The sequence below is a fragment of the Balaenoptera musculus genome, chromosome 1 (assembly GCF_009873245.2).
Source record: "Balaenoptera musculus isolate JJ_BM4_2016_0621 chromosome 1, mBalMus1.pri.v3, whole genome shotgun sequence".
Lineage (NCBI taxonomy): Eukaryota > Metazoa > Chordata > Mammalia > Artiodactyla > Balaenopteridae > Balaenoptera > Balaenoptera musculus.
In genome coordinates this window covers 184607429-184628880 of record NC_045785.1, presented here as the reverse complement: position 1 = coordinate 184628880, position 21452 = coordinate 184607429, and the positions used below count along the sequence as shown (strand labels likewise).

Below are 21452 nucleotides of genomic sequence, written 5' to 3'. Positions count from 1 at the left end.
CTCCTAGGCGCTGTTTGGGACTCACCCAAAACTCAGGCTGCCCTGCCGTCCGTGCTGTGACCACTTCTGCCTCGCCCTCACCCCTAGTCTCAGGGGGCCAGGGACAGGTCACCAGAATTCTACCCGTTCTTTGAGCTGCAATATTGGGAAGGGGGACACTGTGACTTGAAGACACAAGAATATATTTTTAAGCGACAACAAAACAAGAACCTTCTGAAGCCATCTGAGCCTCGTGGAGAGGGTGGTCACCTGTGAACCCGACCCCAGTCTCGTCCCGCCAAGACGCATGTCTCAACTCTGTGTAAATAACCGCACGGCAATGCTGAGTGCCCCCAGCCCCGTTTTACACAACTTGAGCTGCTCCTTTGACTGTGTGTGCAGAGTCCCTTCCCCCCGGGCCCCCGCCCTGCCATGCGCCGGGGGGAGTTGGCCTCCGGCCCTGGTCTGACCAGGGGACCGTGGGCAGAGCTGACCCTCGGCGCCCTGTGTCCTGTGTGGTGTGCCCCCTCCTCCCACTGTTCGAATTCACTGAAAAGCCATACAGGGGCCCCTGTGCGGCCATCCTCCCAGAGCTCCCGTGCCCCGCTGACGGGCTCCCCTCAGGACACTTGTGAAGGGCTCGCCCGTCGTCCCCTCTGCGCTCAGCCCCAGGTTGCGAGGACGGATGGTGTCCAGGGCTCCCAGTGGGGCCCCAGCAGATGTCCCCACTGGCCCGGCTCGCTCACCTGGTGTCGCGGTCCGACTCCACGTGGGTGGTGACGGGCAGCGGGGGCACCCCCTGCAGGCGATGAGGGTTCTCAGGAGCTGTCGGTGGCTGGGTCTGTGGTCAGGTCCCCGATGCCGCCTGGGTGGACCAGCCCTGCCCACGTGACACTGGGGGCTTGGGGGGCCGAGGGTCCCCCCGAGGAGGGACCCCGGGGGCTGGAGAGCACAGTGGGTCAAGCTCCCCCGCCCGCATGCTCTCTCCTGTGGCCAGGCGGGTCTGGCTACGAGGGACCCTCGCCAGCGCCCCAGCCCGGCCCCGGCCAGGTGTCCCGTGGGAGGGCGGGAGGTGGAAGGGGGACGGGGGGCCCCAGGTCCCGAGCCATCACGCTGAACCAGGAGGGACAGTAGCCGCAGGCCCCGGTGCAGAGGACCACCACGCACGGGAGCGACCCCTCCGGCCAGCCCTGATGGGAGGACGGGGAGGTGCGGGGCTCTGACAGGGGTGCTGACGAGGCCGCAGGTGGGCAGGTGGGCCCTGTGCGATACAAGCCAGAACCCTTGTGCTGGGGGGCGTGGAGGCGGGGGTGCGCAGGGCCCCCCTCAGCCATCGGGACCCCAGGACCCCTTCCGAGAAGCCAGACGTTCTGCCCTGGCGCCTCCCCTCTGAGGACGGGATCGGCTGCTTCTGAAACCCTGGGGTCTGAAGACTGCACGACCACGGCGGGCAGGCCCCAGGCCCCCTGGCACGCGCAGCCCCACCAGGACCCCTGCCTTAAGTCGTCCCAGGAAGGACCCGTGTGTAGCCCCCGCCCCCGCTTGGCAGTCCCCCCCCACCCCACGTGGGCTCTGTTCTTGTCTCATCTCTTGTCAACATGCTCTTTTGTAACAAGCAGCGTCTCCTTATTAAAGGGATGAGCTGAAAGCACGCTGGGGGCGGCCTCTGGTGGTTCCTGCTGGGCTGGGGGCAGGAGCCGCCCCCGGGGTCAGCGCGGGGTGAGGCTGGGGGCACGGTTCTTCCCTCGGGGGCTGGAGAGGCCAGAAGGCCAGACCAGGTCCGGGTGGGCGGTGGGCATGTGGGCCCTCAGGGCAGCTGCTGGGGCAAGGCCTCCCCGGGGCCGGGGTGGACTAGACCCTCGGCCCCCCCACGCCAGCAGAGCCGGGCTCGGGGCGCGGCCACGGTCTGGCCCTGGGGTGGGGTCGGAGGAGGGACGGTTCCTACAAGCCCTCGGTTAGCTCACCACAGCCGACTCCTTCAGACGTCTGTGACTCCTGAGGCCGAGGACGGGGCTTCAGGATTTTCTGGAAAGAGACGGTAGGGCAGCACCACCCCCAGCCCTGGAAGGGTGACCCGTACTCACCGCGACCTGGGGGCCGTCTCCTCAGGGAGGCCCCCGCAGCCCCTCTGCAGCAGGTGGAGGGGGGCGTCCGGCTCAGGGCCAAGCTCCAGGGACAAGAAGGCAGAGCCCGTACGGCTGGCCTGGCAGGCTGGGATCGAGACGGGGGCAAGGCCAGCCCAGCGCAAGGGCTGGGGAGGCTTCAGGAGGGAAGGGCCGGGCCTCACCGCCTCCAGGTGATGCCCAGTCTCTGCTGACTGCCCGGGCCCAGCGGGCACCCAGAGGAGCCCTCGCTACAGACCTGCTCCTTTGCCTCCGATTTGGGCCGCAGGACAGCAGCTGGGTGGCCGCAGGGGAGAAGACGCCTCCCTCCCTCACCTCCCTGACCTCCAGCTCGGTGACAGGGCCTCCGCTGGGTGTGAACGGGGGCTGAGCAAACCAGATGGGGTGCACTAGGACGGACGGAGGGCCCGACCCTGGCCCCCCTGCCAGCGGCTGAGCACCGTAACCTCCAGTGACCCCCGCCAGCTGCCTTTAGAGTTTGGAGCCATGGAGTGGTTCCGGCTCCCCTGAACCGAACGGTGGCCCTGCAGAGACAGTGCTGCAGAGAGCAGAGGGCAGAGACCCCGGGAACCCAAGGAAGCCACCTTCTCAGGGCCCCAGCCGCCCGGGATGAGAGCACCAGTGCCCATTCCCGGACGCCGGGAGCCCCCGCCGGGCTCCTCCTGGGCCTTGTGGCCGTCCCTGGGACAGCGGCCCCCAGTGGCAAGGATGGTGACATGAAACTACCACGGGCTGGCCCAGATGTAAGGTTCTATAAACCCCATTTCCTAAACTGTGGAGACAGTCGCAAAGTTAAAACACAATTTAATTTACTTATTTATAAATACTGTTGTGTTTACAGGCATCATGTAGATGTGAATATTATTATTCCCAAACTTTCAAACACAGAATACTTAATAATACTATATAATAACAACCAGTAAAACAAAATCATTCATCTCAGAGTTGAAAGGCCACTCAAAATTGCATAAAAATACATTCAGCTCACAAAGCGCATCTGGGTCCCTCCCTAAACCCCCATCCCCACCACGTGTATTTACAACGGAGCCAAGTTATAAAACGGTCCATCTGGTGCTTTCTTGGAGGGGAAGTCAGGTGGGGGTAAGGTGATCAGAGACAAAACGCTACCCCTGGAGTGGGGGTGTGGATACCCCAGGGAGGGTCTCACAGCTCTTTCCACTGACTGATCAAGACCGAGGCAGAGGGAACGGAGGGGGATGAGGGGGGCCCACGGCGCTGCGGCCTGAGTCAGAGTCCCCCACGGCGGGCCATGGGGACACAGTCTCGCCCTCCCCCACCTGGGTGCCAGCCTGACGGCAGCCCCAGCCTTTCAGGGGTGCAAGGGGACCCCCACCCCTGCGGCCCACCTCCTGCTGTCTTGGCTTGAGCCCCTCGTCTTTCCCTCCGGGCCCCCTCCCCAGAAGAGCGCGCTGTGGAGAGAAGACGCAGGTCAGGCTCAGAGGCCAGCCTAGCACCCCACGTCCAGAACCTGCCCACACCCCGAGTCCTGCTTCTGTGAGACCATCGAGGTTTCACAAGGCTCCCGGGGCCCTGCCTTCCCTGAACCTGCTCCTGGCAAGGCAACAGCAGATGAGCCACCGTCCCAGACGCACCGACACTGCCCGCTGCCCTCCTGAGGACTCACTCAGTCTCTAGCTGCGCAGACGAGGCCAGGCTGCCCATGGGCCCCGCCCAGGCTAGGGCCAAACCTCACCTCCGAGGGGCAAGTGGCACAGCCAGTCAGCTTTGCAACCGGAAGGGTCGGGGCTGATTCGTCGACAATCTCTCCTCTAAAGCACCATCAGCTCCAAGTGAGAAAAGCAAAAAATTAATGTGGAGGAAGATGAGAGTAGGTGGGAGGACGAAAGGTGTGTTTATTTTGCAAGGACAGAAGCATCCTGAGGTCACCTTAAAGGGCCACCCAGGAAAAGTTTACTGGGAGCATTAGGGGAAAATCTGGAGAAGTAACAGAAAAGGTAACTGGCAGATTCCCAGTCCAAAATGAGAAGCAGATTAATTGGAGCAGCTCAGAGAGAAGCCCTCTGGGGAATGGAGGGGGGAAGCAAAAGATATGAGTTAACATAACAACACATTTGGATGAAACTGGGTGATGAGACTGCATTTTGAAATCTCCATGTAGCAAACACGTGTGTGCGCACAGACTAGAAGCAAGAGTGATCCCCAAAGCTCGAAACCTCCTGAGGTAGGACCAGAGCAACCCTCAGCAGTGTCTTGTCTCTAGACGTACTTCCCCAGGAGGGCCTCCCAGGACCCCTCCTCAACCCGATGCCCGACCACGACCCTCACGCGAGGGGCTGCATCGCCTGCTACGCAACCACCAGCCAGTCCAGATTCTCTATTTGGTTCTTCTCGGCCCCCGAGCCCACCTCACTCCCAAGCAGCCGTGACAATGACGGTTCCCGGGGCCGCAATGAAGCTGATCTACTGCCCAATCTAATCAGAGCACAAGCGATCCGTGGCCATCCTTGATAGAGTCTACATACCCATCCGGGAGGCTGAGCAAAGCTTCGGCTTGGCTGGAGGCTGAGGGACGCGGGCCCCAGACCCTGGCCCTGCCCCTCCTCCCCGGGGGCTGCTCGGTCCTGCAGCCTTTGGTGTAAACTCCCTGCAGTCCTGCTCAGGGGAGGGACCTCGGCTCGCAACAGCCCAGGTCCGGATCTGATGGCCCCACAAAACTAAAGGTTGGGGTTTCCTCGAGGAAGGCCCTCTGGTGCTTAAGGCAGAGCTGAGACTGAGTGGCCGGTGGGGAGAAACACAGCGTGTCTGCTGTCTGGACGCCAGGAGCCGGGCCCCTCCCGTGAGAACCACTCATCCAGAGGCCGTGTTTCCACCCCCGCGGGTTTGCATATTCTCACCAGGCCATCAGGAAGGACGGCCACTACCCTCCATACTGAATTCACTTTCCCACCTTGACACACACTTAAACAATTTAAATGAGAAGAAAAGAATTTTTGAAGTTAGAGCAAAAACTCTGAGTGAGAAATGTTCTGGTCTCCCTAGGAATCAACAAATCACAGACTCTCAAGCCAAGAACGGGTCCTGAGGACCACCGGCCCAGCCCCCTCTCACAGACGGCTGCACGGCTGGTCAGGACAGGCGCTGGCCCCGGGCCCCGACGCCCGGTCCTTTCAGCGGCCTCGTTCTGCCGCCACAGCTGCCTTCCTACAAGGTCAGCAGACTCCCTCCGAGGTGCTGAAACCTGCCTTAAAACTCAGTAACGGAGACCACGCTCTGTACTTATAACTGGGCCCCGACAGGGCCAGGACCACCTATGACCACTGGCCGCCGCGTCCAGAGTCAGGGGCGGTGCTGGAGGCCGGGACGCCAACGCTCACCCAGTGGGTGGGACCAGGGGCCCCTCCCTACCGGCTCAGCTGCCGAGTCCCCGAGGTTTTCCCTTTGGAGGCACACAGTGGCCTGGAATCTGGGAAGCCCCTCTGCGCCGCTCCTGCTGCCTCATGCCCACCCCGGAGCAGCACCCACCCCGGAGCAGCGCCCACCCCGCCCACCGCCACCCCGGCCTCTGTCTGTGTCCGTCTGGGTGGGAGAGGCCTGCTCCAGGGCCAGAAACCTGGAGACGGAAACGAGCTACTCCTCTCCACACTGGCAGTTCACACACACCTTGGTGGGGTCCACAGGCTTAGAAGTGGGATTCCAGCCGCCTTTCATCCCGAGTGGCGCTAACATGCACACAATTTGCTCAGGGCAGGGAGGCAGAGAAGCTAACGCCCTGCAAGTGGGTCGAGGAGACAGGCCAGGGCTCATCCTTCCTTCAGACCCTTCCAAGGCCAGGCCTGGGGCCTCAGGCACAAGGGGGCGAAGCAGTGAGGCTTCAGCCAGAGACTGAGACTCTCAGAGGCTGGTTGTCACTCTCAGAGGTGCGGCCTGTCCAGAAAACTGCTGGCCAAGGACGACGAGGCCCTCCCCCCAGCGCTGACCACCCATCCAGGCACCACGGTGACAGGGCGGAACCCCAGAGGCAGCGAGGAGGCCCCTGGCCATCACCTCACGGACCAGCACAGCCTGGAAAGAGACCAGATTCAGAGTCTGTCTCACAGAGTTAGTTGCATAAGAGAGAGCGCCTGAGATCACAGGATGGTCCACACCACAGGCTCCAGCCACAGAGCCTGGCTTCCTGAGTGGAGAGGCCTGACACCGAAGGGCTGGAGGGAGGTGCGGGACACAGCCCGACCGGGTTCCGAGAGCCGCCCGCGCCCCCGAAAGGCACAGACGGAGCGAAGGGCGTGCTGCGGCCCCTTTGCCTGATGCAAGAGAGTCCAGGTGACGTCCTAATAATTCAGTTCCCTTTTCCTGAGAAAGAGGTGGCAGCTAACGCCAGCCCTGGCCCAGCACCCCGGGTGTGCCGGAGAGTCAGGGTCAGGGTCAGGGCCAAGGCCTCGTGCCCGGTCCCCTCCCCCAGAACAAAGGAAACGCTACAGTGGAAGATATGAAACTTCACTCTGACTCAGCATCCCCCCCGCCCCCCCCTTCAGCCCTGACGACACAAACCCCCCCCCCAGGCGTCGCTCCTCGCAGGAAATGGCTGGACATGGAAGAGTTTGCAAACTCTGAGAAAGGCGTTTTGTCCCAGGAGACATATCTCCTATCCTGAACTGGGACCTTGATCATGGCTCTGGGTTAAAGAGCGTGTGACATTTCTGAGGGCCATGGAAGGGGCTGGAAAGAAAGAGAAACCAGGCAGAGGTAGCGTATGTTGAGAACGGACCGCTACACACTGAATGTCTCCGGCAACCCCAAAGTGACCTGCACACTCAAACCAGCCGAGGGATAAAGCGCCTACAAAAAGCAAACACTTAAGTGTTAATACTGGAGCATCATCAAGAACTCATGACCTAATTCTGTGCTGGACCAAGGGAGCCACCTGTCCAGGTTTTCGTCCAGAGAAGGATAGCCAAGACGGGGCAGGTGGGAAAAGCAGGGCACGTGGGGACTGACTTCCAGGCCCAGGGGAGCATCAGCACCTTGGGGGTCCCCAACCGCAGGTATGGCAGGGCTGTCATGTTACAGGGGGACCCTCAGGAAGACCTCAACTCTCATCCAAGCTGCCCAGCTTTCGAGCGATCAAGGCACAGCCGCCAGAAGCTCCCTGACCGCGGGGTGGGGTCCCTGGGACACAGCCTTGGCCACCGGGTCTCGCCACTCCGAGTCCAGACTCATTCCTCCTGCTGGCTTCTGAGCAAACCATCGTCTCTCCCCTGAACACGCCCCCGACGCCATCAAGCCCACCACGCTCACAGCACAAGGCATGAGGGGTGGGGGCCTCAGACGCCCCCCACGCCTCCTCAGAGCAGCGCCACTTCTCTTCAGGAGAGGAGACGAGGTCAAAGGGAGGTGGGGCAGGCGGGGGTTCTAGTAGAGAAACGCTGCGTGGGGAGGACGAGGGGGAGCTGAGCCCGGCCCAGCTTGGCCAGGGAGAGGCTGGCGGTACCGCTGCCCGGGCACACTGCTGGGGTCGGTGCTCTGTCCCAGCGCCTACCCCCCAGGGCACGTGCCGCGGGGTGGATGGAGGAAGGAAAGTAAAAGGGCAGACAGGGAAAGGGCAAGCCAGGTCACCCGAGCCCTGGGGAGAGGGCCAGACACGGAGGGAACGGGCGTTAAGACCAGTCAGGGTGCCACTGGGTTGCTGGTAGAAAAAATTCCACCACCACCGGCGGGAGTTAGAGAAAAGTCAGTTCCTGAGAGGCGAGGACAAGCAGGCACCCCGACGTGGAGTCACTGTCAACTTGGATCTAGTGGCGGCAGCTCCAGAGGCCTCCCCTTGTGTGTCCCACGCCACAGCGCATGGCGGTGGCAGCAGGGCTGGGGCCTGGACCAAGCGCTACGTGGACCAGCGGCCCGGCAGCCAGGTCCACGGCTGGCCTGGTGACCCCGAGACCTCCACCAGGCGGCTCTGTCGGTTGAGGGATCGCAGTCGTGCTTCGATGAGAACTGTCTGAAACCCAGGGGCAGGGGCCGGAGGAGGGGACACTGAGGGTGCAGAGGCGGCAACTGGACGACGGCCAGAGAAAGGTCCTTCTGGCTCCTCTTGGCTGGCGGGCGCCGGCGGGGGAGAGGCGGGGCCCGGCGCCTTCCCGGGTAGCCAGCGCCTGGTCTACTTGGACAGCTTGCTGATGACCCTGATGAGGGCGCCGTTCTCGTCCTTCAGCCTCTGGTTGTCGGATTTCAGTTCCGTCAGGACCTGCGGGCGGAAGGGAAAGGCGAGTCAGTCCGGGCGGTGACGGCGACCAAACGCCCATCTTCCTGCTCACGGGCTGGTGACGGTACCGCTCGGGGCCACAGCCCCTCCGCGCACACGGCAGGAACAGCCCCTTCCCCGTGCGCCACCCTCTCCTTCTCCTGAACGAGTAACTGTTCCAGGGTTTCCTCCCTGGAACTCACCTCTGGTCCAGAGAAACCAGGGCAGCGCCATGTGTGCTGGGGACACAGGGGTGGGTCAGAAAAGGTGATGGGGTGAAGGGAAGGAAGGCGGGAACGCGTGGTGGGGGGCACAGCTCGACTTCCCCGTCACACCCCCAAGACAACTTAGGGTCTTGCTTCTGGTGCCGTGTGACGCAACCCACTGAGGTCCCCGTTGGCCGCAGCACATGTCCACAGTCAACCCCCAACCCCCAGGAGCCCGTGAGTGCCCAAAGGGGGCTGGGGCTCTGCTGTGGGAGGTGGGGGTGGAGACGTCTGTTCTCCCAGCCTGGCCTCCCCGGACCATCACACTGTGTCGCACAACTCGTGCAGCGAGGGAGCAGCGGCCCCGAGCCCAGGCTGGGCAAGTGCGGGGCGTCTGACAGCCCCGACGGGTCCCAACGAGGGCATGGCTGGTGTGTGAGCCTTGCCGGCGGCAGGAGAGTCAGGTCAGAGGGGAAGCACTTCTTCACCGTGAAGGCGACAAAAATCCACACCCACATCTGTCCGGGGCGAGTGTCCTCGGGTTGGTCATTCAAACCTCCAGGCCCCCCGCGTTCCCAGGGCTAATTCCAGTGCTGGCTCTGCTGTTAGCACTCAGGGGTCAGTCAGATCCCCATGAAGAACGGAACTGCTCCCTCAGCCTCTTATGGAAGACGCAGGTTAAGCTGCAGAGGGAGACTTAGCCTCGTGGGCACGGACCACAGACACGCGAGGCACTGGTATCGAGGGAACGGAGAGCATTCGGAGCGTCAGGGCGGCCGCAGGGTCTGTGACGCAGCACCCTCAGGTCCACAGACGAGGGCCCGAGGCCAGCAGCACCACTGCCGCACGGCGCTGCCCTCACGGGAGGCAGACGCTGACTCCAGAGCTCACTTCCCTGCAGACGCGGTCGCGGGTCCAGAAGCCGGAACTCGTCATCCGTGAGCTGTGCTGCTTGAGGCACACCGCTCTCCTCTCTGGCTTTCCATTTTGTATCGAAAGAAGCCCATCCCCGCCCTCGTCCCTCACAAAGCAGGGGCTCCATGGGGGCCACAGCTGGGACCGCATGCAGTGTTAGAGGGCGTTAATCCAGGAAATACCAGAGCAGGCCTGTCCTCTGACCTGCGACCTGACACCGTCGGAGCCTGGCTGGCCTCCCTCTTCTGCCTCCACCCCTTGGCCTCAATCGCCCAGACACTCAAGCCAAGAGGACCGCAGCAGCCCGCCGGCGTGGCCTCCCTCCGCTTCCCCTGCCATGTGCCCTCCCAGGGCACCCCGGGGGCCGGCAGCCTGGGCGCCAGCGAGGCTCTCAGGCCGTGTTCCCACGACGGGAGCCCCGGGTGGGGAGAAGCTCTACGTGGGGACAGGCCGTGTGTCACCCCTGGCAGCTCGTCAGGTCGGATCTGAACCACTCCCCTTTAAAAACACGTACAAACGCGTCCTCGAGCCTTGGAGACTTCTCTCCACATGGAGACTCAATTCTTTGGGAAAAACTTGGCCAAGGCACTTTCCCAGCTGCCCGAGCTCCTGCGGCCAGCTCCAGGGAGCGTCAGGAAGGAAGAGAGGGGCGCGGAGGAACCATGGGGAAGCCGGGCTCAGGAGGGAGAGGAGGAAGCAGAGGGGCTTCTTGGAGCCACACGTGAGGCACGGGACGACTACGCAGGACGCCCGTGGAAGCGCCGCGCACGGGGAGCTTGCACGGCTTCCTCGTTTCTAAGTGCCCGGTCTGCCTCAGTTTGACGTGAAAGACAAATAAAACAAAGCGCCTCTTCTCCAGCGTCACCTCTTCCAACCCTGGGTGAGGCGCGTGCGGGCGGGGTGTCCCGACGCTGCAGCGGCCCCGCGAGACCCCCAAACCGGGGGCAGGCCGGCCCTCCCGAGCGCCCGTCGGCGGGGACGGCAGGCTCCTTCCGGAAAGGGCTGGGTGGCGAAGGCCCGGGTCTGAAGCCGCGTGGTCTCTGAGCGACGCCCGCCTCTCAAGGGCCCGCAGACACGGCGATGTGCACACAACGGCCCGGCTCCAGGAAGACGGCGCTCGTGGAGGCTGGAACCTGACCCCACGGAATCCCCACGCGTCTTGTTGGTTTCCCCGTGACCCGGGCGGGCCTCTCTGCGTGGCCCTGCTGGGGAGTCGGCACTGAGGGGCCGCGGGCTGCCCCGTCCCCCGACGCCAGGGCCGCCAGGCGGTGGGTGCGCAGCTGGCCCGGAGCCTGACGTCCTTGGTCTGCCCGCCCCGTACCCTCCGAGTGACCTCGGGCAAGTTACTTCTTCTGTGACTCGGTTTTTTCCGTAAGAAAAGGGACTGTTACGGGGAATAAATGAGAAAGAGCGAGTACAGTGCTCAGTACAGGCCTTCACAGGCGACAGCCATCTCCAGGGTCACCAGCCCCTCCTGACCCCATGCTCGCCCGCAGCAGGAGGGAAACCGAGAAGACTGGGCCACCTTCTGGGGGCCCCCCGTTCGCCCCAGGTCAAAGCTGGCTCATCTCCTGGCGTGGCGCTTGGCCCTGATGCGCCTTCACGAGGAGGGCCGGCAGGCTGCTCGGGGCCGCGGGTCACCTCCTCTCAAGCTTCTGTGTCCCAGCGTCTCCAGCAGGGTATCAGCTCCGCCCGACAGTAATTCGGGTGCTTCAGATCTAGTGGATACTAGCTGCCAGCTACTGACCCCGAAGACACAGCAAACAGGCAGAAAGAACAGGCCTGGGTCAGGACTCATCCGATTGTTGCTGGAAATTAAAATCTCATTTCAGAGAGTGAAACCGCTCAGCAGTGAGGACCCCGCACGCTGCCACGGTGGGAAAGTGAGCCATCTGCAAGCCTGTTTTCAGACCCACAACCAGGGAGAGGCGCCAAGTTCAGAAGATGCATTTCCTGGTTCTCAGGTGAAGACGAGCCCCCGCTCACCTGCCGCCTCCTCTGCAAGCCCCCCGCTGGCAGTGGGGCTGGGGGTTTGGCCGTGGGAGGGCACATCCCCAGGCCCAGATCCGTGACAGGGAGGAGGGTAACACCCGCCAAGAAGGGAGAAGGATGCAAAGACCCAGCAGGGGGTGGGCGGAGCGGGGCTGGGTCAGTGCCCCCCCAGCGCTGGTTCTGGTCAGGCCCTGGGGCCGCGGTTCTCAGCCCAGCTGCGCAACAGAACCAGCAGGGGAGCTCTGAACAGACACCCAGGCCTTTGCCTCTGAGGGGTGCCTGGCACCAATGTGCTCAAGCCCCCAGGTGTCTGGAACGTGTGGCCCCTGCCCTTGGTCACCGTCACCCCAGGCGCAGCCCGACTGCTCCAGGGACCAGGTTGCACGTGGATTGCTGTTGACCGAGACCCTGACCTCCCCCCAGAAACGTGTGCGTGCCCACACACAGGTAGGCGTGGACCCGTCTGGCTGAGTGACCCGCGCTCCGTCTCAAGGGGAAGAGTCTCACCACACCGACGGCCGCCCAGGCCAGGCCCCGGCCCTGGGTCGTCACGGCCCATGCCGCGTCTGCAGACCACCACCCTTCACAGGAACCTGCGTGCAGGCTCTGGTGGGCGAGCGCAGAGCCCGGGACCAACAACAAGAGGGAACGTGCCTGGAGTGGAGGAGGGGGGGGCAGGACTAGAGCCCCTGGGGGTCCGAGCCCTCGATGGTCTCCGAGAGCCTGGCCACAACCCGGGTCAGGGCCCTGTTCTCAGCCTGCAGCTGCCCGTTCATCTGCTTCAAGGTCTGAATCTGTTTTAGCTGGTGGAGGTTCTGCAGAGTGAGACACGAGGGACAGACAGGCAGGCAGAGACAAGACGGACCAGAGGAGAGAAAAGTGGGACAAGGAAATCACGTTGACGTTTTGTTTCTGTTTTTAGTTCGCATGCAAGAAAGGAAAGGAGAGAGGCCAGAGGAATGGTGGGGGGGGCGGGGGCGGGGGGCGGGGCCGAGGTCTGGCTGTGCGGAGGCGGGGCCGGCCCAGGGCGCCCGGAGCTTCTCCCAAGTCCAGCTGCTGCCCTGCTCTCCCCTCCTCTCCTCCTCCCCCCACACTTGGCCCCCTACTCCCACTTGTTTTCTTTCTGCGTCTTTCTATTACCTCATTTATTTTTCATTTTAAAAAATGGAACGAGGCAAAGAAGAGAGGGCCTGCTGCTGAAGTGTTTTCTGTGGGAGGCGCACCTACAGAAGGCCCTCTACCTTTCCTGGAAGCATCATCACCAGGCCTCCTCTGCTGCCCGGACGCCTGTTCCAGGATCAAGAACTGCCCGCCTGCCCCCACCTGCTCCGGGAGGGTATGCACCAGGGAACCCATGGCAGACTATACTGTCTCTGCCCGGGTCACAAAGAGGCTGGGAGCTACCTAAAGCTGCCACAGACAGCCTCCGCCGTGGAATCACAGCTCTGCACAAAGGTGGAGGGCGTCGTGCCCAACGAAAATGGACCAGTGACCGATACCCTTGCCAGTCCAGCTGTTAGCATGTGTCTGTGTTGCACATGGAACAGAACAACCTGCCCAAAGCCATTCTTCCCGATCCCTGTGTCCCATGAAGGATCTAAAGCCAGCGATAAACGGAGTCCTATCCAGGCCTGCTTCCTGTCACTAGTCCTTCCTAAGAGTTCCCTGACCCTGGCCCTGAGGCCACCAGCTCTGGGAGAGAGAACGCGGTTTTGTCATGCGAACGGGGCTTCACAGACGGAGATGACAATCCTGTGGGCTGCGGTGACTACAGACAGGTCGCCGGGCACCAGAGGAAGTCTCTCCTGCCCACGTGGACAGAAGGACAGAAATGAAAGACGGGAGGAGGTATAGCTGTTTGGGAGTGAAAGAAGCAAGAAAATGCAAGGCAGCATGAAGATGAAAACAGTGAAAAGGAAAAACAAGCAGAGACAAACGGCTGCCTCTCTCTCCCCACAGAGGGAGAATCGCCACCTTGGGAAAAGGAGGTCAGCCACACAGTTCTGAGCAGCCTGGAGCGGCTGGGAGAGGACAGAGGGGGTCCCGGTGCAGCCTGCGGGACCCAATTTAAGAACCAACGGAGAGTCCCTGGCTCTCACCCTTCTTCGGGGTTGACGCTGGACCAAAGCTTTGAATGCAGTCATGGTCCTTACATGAAGCGGTCCTTGCCTCCTGGGGGATAACGATAAACTATGAGGACGATTCCTGTGAACCTGTGAGCACAGGCAGGTTGAGGGGGAAGAGCGTGGCCATAAAGGCAGGAAGCTGCCGTAGGCACGAGGCTGAGAACAAGGCGTGGTGGGGAGGCGGTGGGAGGGCACAGAGCAGGGTGGCCGGGGAGGCTGCCAGGGCAGGGAAAACGAAGAATCCAAGAGCAGTCTCATGGGGGATTGGCTGCCAGGCTCCTCCCATGCGAGGGCCTGGGGGAAGGGGAGGAGGCGTGGGAGGAGGCCGCCATGGGAAAGCTCTCCGGCTGACGCAGGCGTGCTGACCTGCACCCCGGGAGAGGCTGGCGCGCAACCCCGCTCCAGCCCAGCCGCGTGCGCTTCTCCTGCGGAGAGTCCGTAAACGCCTACCTTCCCAAGTAAAGGCCAGAAAGGCGCGGCCTGCGTCGCCACCACGGAGCCCCACACCCCGCGGGTGAGCCCATCTCACGGTTCCCGGAGCCGGGGAACAGGCCTGAGTCCCTTTCTGTCCCTGAGCTCCCCCGGACTCCTCAGGGTTCACTGGAGGTCACCCCTGCTCCCTGCGGACCACGCCCGGAGGATCTGAGCATCTGTATAAACTGAACAGGGTCCACTCGCCCTCAGCTCAACTGGGCCCCGGGTGTGACCGAGCATACACGCACGTCCCCACAGACCGCCGTCTGCGTGAAGAGCCTGAAAGCTGACCAAGCATCCCCTGAACCCCCTGCAGGCCAGCACACCGATTTGACGATGCTTGCGTCTGTACGTCTGAAGTCTCTGTCCCCAAAGAGGGTCCAGGTGCAAACACCCTAAGGTCGGCTGGCGGGCGGCTGGCACGTCCCCCCCAGTCCCTGGGTGGAGCGGGGCTGTCTGCTCACTTGGCCGGGCTGCAAGCTGAGCGAACGTGCTCAGGGCTGAGCCGGCAGGAGCTTCTCCCCCAGGGGTCTGCGACTGGCACTGCAGAGCAAGGGCAGCTGACTCATGAAGAAATCTTTTAACTGAAAGAAGATTGGCTTTCAATCAGTATACCTACTGGTCTGGGGCCTAGATGGTCATGGCCAGGCTCCGCCTGAATTTGAGGTGGGCCGGCACACGACCCAGGGCTGAGTGGGGCACGAGCTTCCGTGTACCTGATCTCCATCGAGGAAAGAAAAGGACTCACGACCTCGTTCATGAAATCTCAGCCCGAGAGGCTGATGAGACAGAGAGAAAGACGCACCTGCCCCAGCCCATGGCCCCAAGGGTGCCTGGCACGTCTGTACTCAGAGCGGAAATCGGGGGTGGGGGGGAACCCAGCTGCTCTCCTTCGGCTTGCGATCCGGCCCTCGATCCGGCCCTCGTGTGGGGCTGAATGGATGAGAAAGAAAGCGCCTCCCGGCTGGAGGGTACGAGGCGGCCTGGGCCCTCAAGGACCCTACAAGGCAACAGCTCGGGCCTTATCTACGCTCCTGATCAGCGTCTGGGCCATTTCTTAATGAGCATCCTGTTAGCTGCCAACAGATAGTATAACGCAAGGGCTGCAAAAATGGAGGAGCCCCTGCACGACCGTGAGCCGTGGACCTGCCATTCAGACCTGTTCAGCCTGCGAACGTGCTCTGAGCGGCAGGTGAGGTGGGTCTGGAGAAACCAGCAGCTGGAGAAGCAACCACCAGCTATTTTTGCTCCTGGCTGTTCTCGAGACGCAGGCGGCACGGCCTGGCACTGCGTGCGGGCGTCCCGGCGCGTCCGGGATGGAGCGCGTGGAGCGCGCACAGGGCTTGCCCCTCCCTCGTGCAGCAGCCACGTAGACCAACAGGATTCCGGGCATTTGACCTTGTTGAGCCCTGAGCAACTTTTTTCAGTAAAGAACCAACCTTCTCAGGCCATGGGAGCAATAAACGTCTCTCCCGGAGAGCTCCTGGCCTGAGGGCTCTGCTCACACTCCCGGGAGCCAGAGGCACGTGTTTCACGGGCAAAGATCCGCCAACAGAGGAAAGCAGCCAAGCGGCACCCAGCCACCGTGGCGCGGCCCCACGCGCTGCAGCCCCAAGGCCCAGGTCCCATGCACTCCCACGGCTCCTTCCCTCTCCCCCTCCCCTGGGCAGCGCGAGTGCGGCTCCCAGGACTCGCTGCCCGGATGGTGACCGTCCACTGAGGGCTGATGGAGGGCGTGGTGGCCACAGGTCCCGGGGAGGGAGATGTGGCTGAATATTCCAGGGGCAAGGGCGGGGCAGGAGACCAACAGGAGAATCAGCCTGCCCTCCACGGAGGAGTGGCTCCACCTGCGTGCCTTCCCGGCTCGCACTTCCCAGGCTCTCCCCTGGGGCCAGGAGCTGGGAACCCGGCGTCAGCCGTCCCTCCCTCGGGGTGAAGCTGCTGCTGAGGAAACCTTACGCGTTCCGCTCAGGTCTGCCTCCAGCCTGCTGGACGACATCCCCTTACACCGAAGGCCATGTCTGTCCCCAGAGAGGCTGTGAGGGGCCCCAGGGGCGCCGGGTGAGCCGAGAGCCAGGCTAGGGGCCGCGCACAGGCTCACCTCGTCCTCTCCATGCCCGCATCCCTCACGAGCTGCCCGTGACCCGCCCCGCAGGCCTGGGTGCATGCGCACGGCAGGCGCGCTTCTCCATACCTTCATCTCCTCCTCCATCTCCGACATCTTCCGCTCCAAGGCTCGCCTCTCCTGTTCAACACAACGAAACTGCTGAACGTCGGACAGAGCTGGAAAGCAGTCAAAACCCTGCCTCCCACCCCACCCCCGACTTATCCGGACCCCAGAGCCATGGGAATAAAACTTAAAACTCAGCTGCTTTCCAAATTAAACACCATCAGGGGAGATGGGAACCCATTATACGCCCAGGGTCGAGTCAAAGCTAGGGTTCATCAATAAATCTGAGTTTTCCCAACCCGAGAATGTCAGCCCCCAGAAAGATACTCTGAGTGTGGTCAGGAGGGGTCAGCAGCTGACCCAGAGCCGCCCCACCTCGGTCAGAGCCAGCAGACTGTCTGCTCTTAGGGTTGGAGTCCTAAGACCTCAACCTGGGGCAGAGGGTCCTGCTGAAGCTCCCCTTCTGTCCAAAGGGACAGGAAGGGTCCAGAGGCCTGGGCTACACGCCATGGCAGGTGAGCCTGTGCGGTTCCGCTTTCCCAGGGCGATGCGGACGACCCCGAGGACCCTCCCGCCCCGAGCTCTGAGGAGGCCGAAGCACCAGCGACCAAACTGCTATCCAGTCAGACAGAGAGAACGAGGCGCCCCCTGGGATGGGACGTGCAGGCTCCCGCCTCCTTCTGACGGTGTCCTCCCCCCCACGCACACGCACCCGCTTCTCCATCTCCAGCACCGACGACCGGTCGGCCGTCTTGTCTTGTTTCTGCTGGTGCAAACGGAAGGAACACATTGTTACTGGAGCGTCTCAGGGCCAGAGAGCCCGTCTAGTCCAGCCCCACCGGACGCCCAGACATGTGGCCCAACCCACGGGTCCTGATGTCACAGAGACGAAGTCGCCGCCCTTCCGAGTTCACAGAATCCCCGCCGGGCATGGAGGTGGCAGCAGTGCTCCCAGAAGTGTAACATGGTCACAAGTGCAAAGGCGTTACCAGACACACCACCCCCCACATACACACACAACATATATACACACCACACACACACATATACACACCACACATACACACATAATATATATACACACAACACATACACGCACAATACATATACACACACCACACACACCCCCTTCACACACAACATATACACACACACAGACACAATACATATACACCACACACACACAAAACATATATATACACAACACATACACACACAATACATATACACACACACACACACACATATACACACCACACATACACACATAATATATATCACACCACACACACAAATACATATACACACCACACACACATATACACACCACACACATATACACACCACACACACACACCACACATACACACGTACACACCACACATACACACATAATATATATACACACAACACATACACCCACAATACATATACACAACACACACACATACACACCACACATACACACATAATATATACACACACACACAATACATATACACACCACACACACACAAAACATATACATACACAACACATACACACACAATACATATACACACCACACACACACCCTTCACACACAACATATACACACACAGACACAATACATATACACACCACACACACAACACACAATACATCAACACACACACAACACATACAAACACAAATACACCCACCACATATACATACTAATTATATACACACCACACACATACAATACATATTTATACACATATACATTCACCACATACACACACACCACACACACACTATATATATATACACCCACACCCACATCCATACACACCCCTCACAATACATATACACATACACCACATACACACAGACCACACAATACACACATATAAACACACACACACACACACACACACACACACACTTCAAGGCCAACCATCTTCTCCCACCTCACCGCCCCTCCCCTCTTTCTGGAATCTCAGGCCCAGAGGAAATGAAAGTACCTTTTCTCCTGTAAAAGCCTGAGCGCCAGGCGCTCTTCTGAGCGACCCCTTCCCACTCTGCTCCTTCTGTTTTGGGGACTGAGGCTGTGATTTTCAAGGAGGACGGGCTGCCAGAGCCTTTCAGGGGTCCATTCATGGGACCTGCCCTGCTTTGAACAGAACTTTTACTGTTTTATACACTGGGCTTCCAGATAAGATTAGAACTTTATTCTGGATCATCGTCTACTTTTAAGATAATTTTTGCAGAGGGGCTAAAAACATTTAGCCGCCACAGCTACAAAGTAGAAAACAGCTTTAGGGAATGACTCTTAAACAGGGCAGGGAAATGACCCCTGAGTCCCTTTTGGGCAGAATTTCTTACAATCAATAGACAGTTAATGACGACAGAGTGACTATTTTTATGCCTAGTACCAGGCACAGAAACATTTAATAAGTACAGAAATTACGCTGGTCTTACCGAGGAGGTTTTTCAAAAAATTAAGAACTAGCCAGAACTGGCAGTAAATTGGGATTTCTGGCTCCTGTCCTGGGCTCTCACCGTCTGCTCTGAAGGTCACAGCCGCGGCCTGTCTGCACCACAAGCCTCTCTTCCCTAAGCCTGAGCAGCGTAGAAGCTGTGCCGATTTCACTACTTGGTTCACCTACACAAAGAGAACTTAACTAGTTCACTTCGACAAAGAACTAATTTTGTTTTGCTCTGTTTTAACCCTAACCCCTCAGAGTTAGGGTTGGACCTCTCATGGGAACACGCCGTGTGTGCACGTGGTACCTGTTTGCACACGGATGTGTGGGGTCGACAGGCCTCCCCTCCACTGTCCTGCCAACAGTCCAATATTGGTAAAGAGCAGAGGCTTGGTTTGTAGCACCACCGTTTCTTCTAAATTTCAGTAACTTGTATTCGGCAAAACTCAGTATATTCCAACACACCCAGCAGAGCAGTTGGCTAGAAAGTCAATGCTCTTCCCCAGCGACTAAAAGGCTGAGTTTATTTTCAACGCCCTCTGTGCAATCAGTGTCCCTGGCTCACGACTCCAAAGCCGAGACCCCAAAGCTGAAAGGATGCACTGTTGGGGCTTCTGCAGAGGAGGGAGCGGGGGTGGGCGGGGCCGTGGCTGCTTGCAGGATGCCCCCCGCCGAGACCAGCACAGCCAGCCCCTGCCGGGACGAAGTTGGCCCCGGCCGCCGCAACCACGCGGGGCCCTTCCACGATGACAATGACGGGCAGCTCCCAGGACAGGCCCGCTCTGCGCTGGCCGAGCCCTTCAGGAAAGCACGGCCCCTCGAGCGCCAGCACCCCTGCCTGCCCGGGGGTGTTGGGAGGGCACTGCCCCGAGCCCCACATGCTCACTGTCGTCGATCCCAGCGTTTTCGTCTCTGCCTTTGGATCCCACCCTGGGGCAGAATCGACAGCCAGCTCTGGTCTTCATCTGAGCTTCCCAGTAACAGTCCAAATTCTCATCCCCAGGCCTCCAGGCGGCTTCCTGCTGACCCAGCAATAACCCAAGACAGGGCTCGCGCCAGCCTTCAGTGAGGGTCTATCTCCCTGGTGATGCGTGCACCACCCGCTATGTGTCACTAATTAAACCAGGCCTGGCAGCGAGAGGAAGAGCTTTATCTGGCTCCTTGTTCTGTCACAGGTGCTGCAGGACAGAGCCCAACGTCCCAACGACACCTTCATCCTGGGTTTGCTGTGACCAAACCACGACCGACAAGGCAGGAGGCACACACTGCCCAAGACCAAGCCCTGACGCTGGCCCACACTCTCCGCTAAGAAATGAGCAGATAACCCGTAAGAGTAATTACCAGCACTCGGGCGCCAGGAATGGTCCACTGGACCATCCATTTCCAATTTTAAGTTCAATGTGGTTTGAACCCCACCCAAACGAAACCTCTGAGGAGGGCTGACCGGACTACCTCGCCCCCCTCCCCCCTCCCCCTCCTCACCTGGGCCATCTTCTCAAGCTTGGATTTCACGTCTGCCAGCTCGAGCTGGGCCTCCCGAAGTTTTGTCTTCAGTTTCTGGTTTTCGGTCAGGGCGCTCTCGTAGAGCTGGGGGAGGGAGAAGAGGGAGTCAGGTCCCCACCCTGTGGGCGGAGCAGGAAGACAGAAGGGCCCAGGGACACAGGATATTCAGCCAAGGGCTCTGGCTCTCCTGCTGCTGGAACCGTGAGGTCCTCGGTGCTGAACACGAAGAATGATGCTCCACTGTCAACGGTGTCGACCCCCAGGAGGTAGGGGTGGGGGTGTCGACCCCCAGGAGGTAGGGGTGGGGGTGTCGACCCCCAGGAGGTAGGGGTGGGGCGGGGAAGTCCGTCCACTACCTCCAGCAGGGAGGGCAGTCACGTGGCTTAAAGACGCGGTTCCCACACAAAAGAGGCTTCCTTTTGGAGCCGCCCTCCTGTGTATCCGTTTTAGCCAAGTTCTGTTCAACCAAACAAACATTTTCTTAACAAAAAAAGTTTTTTCCTGGCATCTCAAGCACTTGAAAGGGAAGGTTTTTGAGCCGGCCCCTGGAGCTGGGTTCTCTCCCCCAAGAACCAAAGGAAACGAACCGTAAAATGACGGAAACCCCCCAAAACCAGACTGTTATTATTTACCATTGCCAAGAAGTATCTGGTTGATGTTCACAGGACCTCATTAAAAGCACGTGTTTGTTAAAAATATCAGAGTCCATCAAGTGATTCTCTGGGCCCAGGCAACCAGCATTACTCTTATTTCCCTTTCTGCAATTCTTAACCCGTAAATTTTCCCTACACCTCTAAATATCTGATTTAGGTGCATTTTTACTGCACTGAAAGCAATACGTGAAGGGGTCTTCATTTAGCTGGTTGAGAGGGGTAAACGTGCTGGCCGTTAGCATCTGTCGCTGGAGCACCTCCCCTCCCGCCTCTCAGCAAGGAAGAGGCGGGAGGGTCGAGTGGGGGGGACCCGGGAGCCCCCACCTTTCTGTAGTCCCTGCTGCTGTCCTCCCCCGCGCGGCTGCTCAGGGTGGCCAGGCGGGCCTCGCGGGCCTCCCGGCGGGCTCTGGCCGAGGCCCGCTCGCTGCTGGCGTCACTGCCTCCCAGTTCCAACCTGCGGGAGACACAGGAAAGGTACAAGTGGCTTCCGAGAACGAAAAGGTGGCGGGAGGTGATGCTTAAGGGCAGTGGGCACCTCTCCTAAGATGCGCTTGAGGGCTCTGGCCAGAACAGGCCCCGGCCTCCCCGCCTGCCGAGGGCACTGCTCGGGGAAGGAGGCCAGCACCCACCCAGGACGGAGCTGACTC

General features: G+C 60.5%; 1 protein-coding gene across 12 annotated transcripts in view; it reads right to left on the bottom strand.

The window, feature by feature from the left end:
- Window positions 1-2889: 2889 nt before the first annotated feature.
- The window catches only part of PPP1R12B (protein phosphatase 1 regulatory subunit 12B), a 209383-nt gene continuing 190820 nt past the window's right edge, over window positions 2890-21452 (bottom strand). For 9 of the 12 annotated variants that reach the window (XM_036864294.1, XM_036864258.1, XM_036864296.1 and 6 more), the window contains 6 exons: window positions 21130-21259; window positions 20132-20236; window positions 16915-16968; window positions 16227-16277; window positions 12087-12247; window positions 8239-8322 (listed from right to left, as the gene is read on the bottom strand). In XM_036864294.1, coding sequence (XP_036720189.1) covers window positions 12113-12247; window positions 16227-16277; window positions 16915-16968; window positions 20132-20236; window positions 21130-21259 — 475 coding nt within the window. In that variant the 3' untranslated portion in view covers window positions 8239-8322; window positions 12087-12112. Of the gene's footprint in view, window positions 8323-12086; window positions 12248-16226; window positions 16278-16914; window positions 16969-20131; window positions 20237-21129; window positions 21260-21452 lie in introns of all 12 variants that reach the window. The other 3 variants (XM_036864265.1, XM_036864272.1, XM_036864286.1) reach the window with 3 other exon arrangements.